A 6,000-nucleotide genomic window follows, 5' to 3' on the forward strand; every position below is an offset into this window, starting at 1 on the left:
AGATGTGTGTCTTTGGCATGGATGAATCCCTGGGACTGTGAGACTATAGCATTAATTACTTATGCCAGGATCCCACACACATGGTTTTGCTGCTGATCTGAACTAATCTTTTGTGTTTCTAAGATTTCATTTTTATACTTTACTGACCTATTTTCACAGCTTAATTTCCTTTTTGGGTGTAATGAAGTATATGATACTATGATATCTTTTGTGATATTAAACAGATCTTTTATTACTAAACAGATTTAAGTGCTCCAGGGTCAGATTTAACAGAAGCTTGTAAACATCTGCTTTACAGTTCTTGTCCCTTGCTCCTAAAATGCTAAAGGGAATTTGATGAGTTAAAAGCTGTCACGTGAGAGCTGTATATTTAGCTGTATGTGTTTCTTGCATTCATGGTAATTTTAATTTCCTGAATAACAGTAACTGTCATTACAATTGCGATAGAATGACGTAAAATGCAGAAAAGAGACTAACATCAAGCTATTATAACAAATTACTTACTACTTTGCCAAATTTAATTTAAGAAAATACCTTTAGGCTTGAATTTAGTCCTTTTATATTCCAAGAATTTATATCAGTTGTATCCATGTAAAAGTAAGCTAATTTCCAAATTCAACTTACAATGAGAAATTGTCTCCGTTTTTATAAAGCTGGCTAGATTGGTCAGTAAGAGTGTTTGGTTATGTGTATGCCCTGTGATGGACTGACACGCTGTTGGTTGGTTCATAATTTGTACTTAATGTTGCCAGAATAGGCTGTAACCCTGAACCCAGCAGGCTTTCAGTGAAAGAATGAATAGGTGGTAAATCTTAATGTTTTTTTTTTGCTTATATAAAATGTATTTTTCCTTAACTTTAAAAAACTTTTGAACTGCACTAATTTGAACATTAATGGTCACCTTAACATCTAAGCATTTGAAACAAAGTATTTACAAATTCACAATTTGGGTAACCTACTTGTCGCCAGGTAGCAGAAAAAGCTTTTAAGAAAGTGAATGTCAATAAAATATAATCGATTGTTTGATGACTGTCGTTTTACTTTTTAAATGATAAAATTCTTATAAATAACATGATAATGTAAATGCAATATGTAAATAAATGGAAAAAGTGTTGGTCAGATGCAGTATATTATGAAAATAATCAAGTAAGCTTATTCTGATCTGCTTCTACTTGAATTAAGGAGAACCAATGACTGAGGTATACAATTTGGACAATACAGACATTAACATCTCTTACAAGGCACAAACTGCTCCAAGTACTCAAACCACTGACGCAGTGTGGAATCACCCATCATGTAGATGTTCTTCTTCCTTAAACAGCTGGTCACTTGGTTGACTTGGCTGAAGGTCTGAGTGGAACAAATTAGTGACTTCCATTTGTCTTGTAAAAAGAATCCAGCTGGCATAGGAACTTTCATCCCTGGAGTGCATTTCTTGAGGTCAAATACTAGAAACAAAAACATAGAGGGACCATTAGTCCAGATCAAATAGTTTTCTAATTAATACAGATATATTTCAATATTTTATCAACATTAAATATATTAGATATTGACATTCTTTGAAAATGTCTTTAAAGCTGAGTAACCATTGTGAGACCAAGAGGCTGAAGTAGTCTTTGGGGAGAACTGGAGATGTGGTACCAAAAGATGTAGAGAGGTTAATGGCTTCAAAAGTAAACACATGATCAGTTAGTTTTTAAATATATCAATTCAGAGATTACTACAACAGCATTTACTGCTATGCAATGGAAATGCAAATTCCTTATACTGCAATAACTTCAATCACAATATAAGATGCAATCAACTTTAAAACTTTTGCTGATATATTATAAAAATAAAAAAGCACTGTAAAAATATGACCAGCACTTCTTTTGTTTACTTACCATGAAATTGCAATTTTACTAATAAAGGTACCAGAGTTGTTCTCTAAAGCCATGTCATAGAGGAACCATTTTTGTCTCCCACAAGAACTATCCGGATGAATTAAATTAAATTAATTAAATAATAATCATAATAAATTGTTTATCAAAATGCTTGTTTGCTACAGCCAAAGTTCTTATAGTGCTTTTGGTGTTATTTTACATTTTTAAACTCCGTCAAATCTTTATTTTTGTTTTAATATTTATATCCATTTTTTTCTGCATTCAGTTTTTCACTTGCCATTGCCTAATGGTTTCTTGGCAGTTATCAGCTCTGGGTATAATCAACATTTTGTTGACAAATGATAGTGGTTAAGTGCATTTTTTTAAAGAAGAAGAGAACTTCACACATTCGCTAAAGAATTACATTTCTTGATTTATTTCACATTCATTGACTGTTCTTAACTGTAAGTGCTGGTTCCACTCTTATTGCTGTTGAAAGTGCAAATCAATCAACGTCTGCCAGTTAAAACTAACAAGCTTTCCATGTCATGTCTCAACTGTACTTTTATCTGACAGCTAAACCTTTTCACATAGACATATTTGATGATCATGCATGCGCTGTGAACTTAAGACTTCTAAAGAAAAATAAAACCATAACAGTAGATGGAGTCTTTAGATATAGAACTCTCACATTTTGAAATGATCTAGTTGCCAGATTTAGGCATGCTATCTTGCTATAAGAATTTTTTTTTAATTAATTTTATTGTAATCATTCCATACATATAGATCAATTTTTACAAAAGATAGGATTGAAAACAAATCAACCCAACCCCCACAAAGCACAAAGACCCACTACCTCAAAGCCTAAGAACTTTTGGCATTGGTATAATTTTTTTTTAAATTATTTGTAATTGTGTTCATCAGCAACCATTTACTGTTCTTTTTTTCTTCCAGGTATCCTGCGGAAGTGCTTTCCATTACTGCTTCTTGGGCTGAGTTACTACCTATGAGTATGAAGTCTGGCATAGTATTGTTTGAGAGCCAATGGCAACTCACTTAACTCAGTTCATGGTTGCTGGTGATCAGAGTCTATCCTGGTTATGTTCTCTTACTGTTCACCTATTCAAATATTATAATGAAATGGCAATATGTGTATAAATAAATGGTGATAGGTATAGCAGCACTAATCACTGCACTACTGTTCCACCATCTATATTGCTCAGTATCAAGACACATTAGAGGAATGTCTGGAGTGCTTGTCCTGATCCTCTTTAACTGTTTGCCAAAAATTACCCAGCAAGAGTTTTACTGAAATTTATTTTTTCATGCATGTAGTGTTTTGCACTTGTGGTACATTTTCCACACCTAGATGATCAGAATTTATTTACTATCATATTGGTTTCCTCCTGGATAAATAATAATGAATCTTATATGCCAGAAGCATTTTTGCATAGTGGCTTGGCACAGTTTCAAAAGGACAATTTGCTTTTGTTTGCTGAACTTTGCTGATGCATGCATTACCTTTACTATTAAGACCTTCTAGTTTTGTTGCAGGCAAATTGATTTCAATTTTACTTTCTCAACCAGATACCAAAATACCTCAAACCTAAGCTTCATAACACTAGATAGCTTATAACAAAAAATGACAGAAAAATATTACAAAGAAATAGGACAAAGAAAAAAAAATGAAGCTGCAATACTTACTGATATTCTTCTGAGCAATGTGAATTTGTATTTTGTTCCCTGGCAGTTCAATGTTAGTTAATTTCCTGTGGGTAAAGGAAGAGATTACAATCACTGCATTACTTCTTTTCTTTTTTCGTAAATGCCTGCTTGTTAATAATAAAACATTCATTATAAATTCAAGATGGACAACTCTAACTTGTGAGGTGCATGTTTTCAGAATAGGCACATCCACAGAGCAATGTGCAGATGTTAAATAAAAGTTGAATAAAAAGTTAGGTTAGTCAGAATATGATAATCCCTTCTCAACATTCATTCCTCCATTTTAGACTCATGTTGTCAGAATCTCCAGGATCAGAAATGTATTTATTCTTGTTTTATTTCATTGCCACCCATGAGTGTGTTTTGTCTGTCATTTAATGTTTTCTGCAAAAGAACACAATACAGTAAACAAGATAAGTGAATAAGCTTGCTAGTGAGGATCAGGAAATATCTAGAAGCAAGAAATGGTATTATCTGCCACCTGTTGCTTTGATTGCTTCTGTGAACATGTCTTTGTTGTAGTTGTATAAAATTAGCCAAGGTCAGCAAGAACACAATGTAAGGACAGCTTTCAGAAAAATGAGACCAGAAATGCAGCAGGTCCAGATGGTGTTCCAGGAGTCCAGGAGTTTTTAAGTTCTGTGCTGATCAGCTTACACCAATATTCATGGTAATATTTAATCTTTCCTTAACCCAATCTGTTGTACCAACATGTTTTAAAAGATCCATAATTGTCTCTGTCCCTAAAAAACCAAGCCCAACCAGCCTGAATGACTATTCTCCTGTTGCACTGATACCTACAGGAATGAAGTGCTTTGAGAGGCTAGTTAAAAATCACATGAGCTATTTTCTGCCATAAGAACTGGGTCCATTACACTTTCATATTGCTCCAGTAGATCCTCAGAGGATGCCATCATCTTGACTTTACATACAAACTAGCCCACCTGGACAACAAGAGTGGGACTTATTAGTGAACGCTAACTATAGACTATAGTTCTGTGTTTAACACAATAAACCCCTCTAGGATAATCATCAAGCTCAGGGACCCATGTGTGATCAAATCACTTTGCAGCTGGATTTTAACTTCCTGACAGGCAGAACCCTGTGGTTTTTGAGTGAGTAGTAAAACATCATCATTCCTTATGCTCAACATTGGGGCTCCACAGGGCTGTGTTCTGAATCCTCTGGTGTACTCCCTCTACATATTTGACTGCACGGCAGGACATGACTCAAAAATCATTGCCAAGTTTGCTCATGACACAGATGTGGTATTCCTGATATCTAACAACAATGAATAGGCTTAGCAGGATGAAGTGAAGAGTTTGTCACAATGATGTAAGGCCAGCAATCTACACCTGAATATTAGATTGTGGGCTTTTGGAGAAAACAGCAGAGGCACTACCATAACACTCGGGTGGAGAAAGTGGTCAGTTTCAGATACCTCAGTGTCCACATTACAGAGGCCCTGACCTGCTTTAAACACATTGACACCTTATTAAGGAAGCACTACAACATCTTTACAGATGCCTCAAGGACTTCAGGCTGCTCTCCCATTGACTAAATAACTTGCAAATATTCTGGCGGTCCAATCCTGCCAGGACGCCAGCATACCCACTTTGAGACTGGTATGTTCCCTTGCATGATCCTGGCTGAGATGCCCACCCAAACACACCATCCATCACAACAGGAATAATCTGTTTTGGTCAATTTGTTACCTGAAAACTATTCAAATTCTAACTGTTTACCGCACATTTTATACTAATTTGTGAACATACTCGCAGTCACACAAAAACATTTTGCATTCAGGGTTGCAGCTGCCAACAAAAGTAATCACTGGTAAAATCAGCCATGCGCAAACCCATATACTTTAAAAATGTACATGCATGACAAAGGCAAGCAAGTAGCTAAAAACATACATACTTTACCACTACATACAGTCGTTTTTTTGTATGGTAAAAACATACTTTATCTGAATATTTTTTTGGGTGGCACCCACAAGACAATAGATTACTCTTACACCAGCCAACTGCAGCATTATTGTTTTAAGAATGCTTGACAAGGTATATATAGATCCCTACTTTAAATTATTTATTTGTGTCTCATTACTCTGAACAATGTGATGACACCCCAAATATTATTGTGAAGATAAAGACCAAGGGCCTCATGTATAAACGGTGCATATGCACAAAAATGTTGCGTACGCCTATTTCCACGCTCACATCGCGATGTATAAAAACTAAACTTGGTGTAAAGCCACGCAGATGTTCACGCTAGCTCAATCCCTGACATACGCAAGTTATCCAACTCAATTTTGCAAACTGGTTTCAACCAGCGTCAAAGCAGTGCTTTTGTTCCAGTGTGGTTTCCTTTTCATTTTTAGATCCACATCCCTGATGCGGCTTTATCATATACA

At 35.2% G+C, this 6,000-nt stretch overlaps 1 protein-coding gene across 1 annotated transcript in view; it reads right to left on the minus strand.

The window, feature by feature from the left end:
- Window positions 1–6,000, minus strand: part of LOC127526920 (NXPE family member 3-like) — a 93,856-nt gene that overhangs the window by 21,160 nt on the left and 66,696 nt on the right. The window contains exons 4-5 of the mRNA XM_051924079.1: window positions 3,567–3,631; window positions 1,239–1,448 (exon numbers count right to left, since the gene is read on the minus strand). Of these exons, the coding sequence (XP_051780039.1) occupies window positions 1,239–1,448; window positions 3,567–3,631 (275 nt within the window). The remainder of the gene's footprint in view (window positions 1–1,238; window positions 1,449–3,566; window positions 3,632–6,000) is intronic.

The sequence above is a fragment of the Erpetoichthys calabaricus genome, chromosome 3 (assembly GCF_900747795.2).
Source record: "Erpetoichthys calabaricus chromosome 3, fErpCal1.3, whole genome shotgun sequence".
Taxonomy (NCBI): Eukaryota; Metazoa; Chordata; class Cladistia; order Polypteriformes; family Polypteridae; genus Erpetoichthys; species Erpetoichthys calabaricus.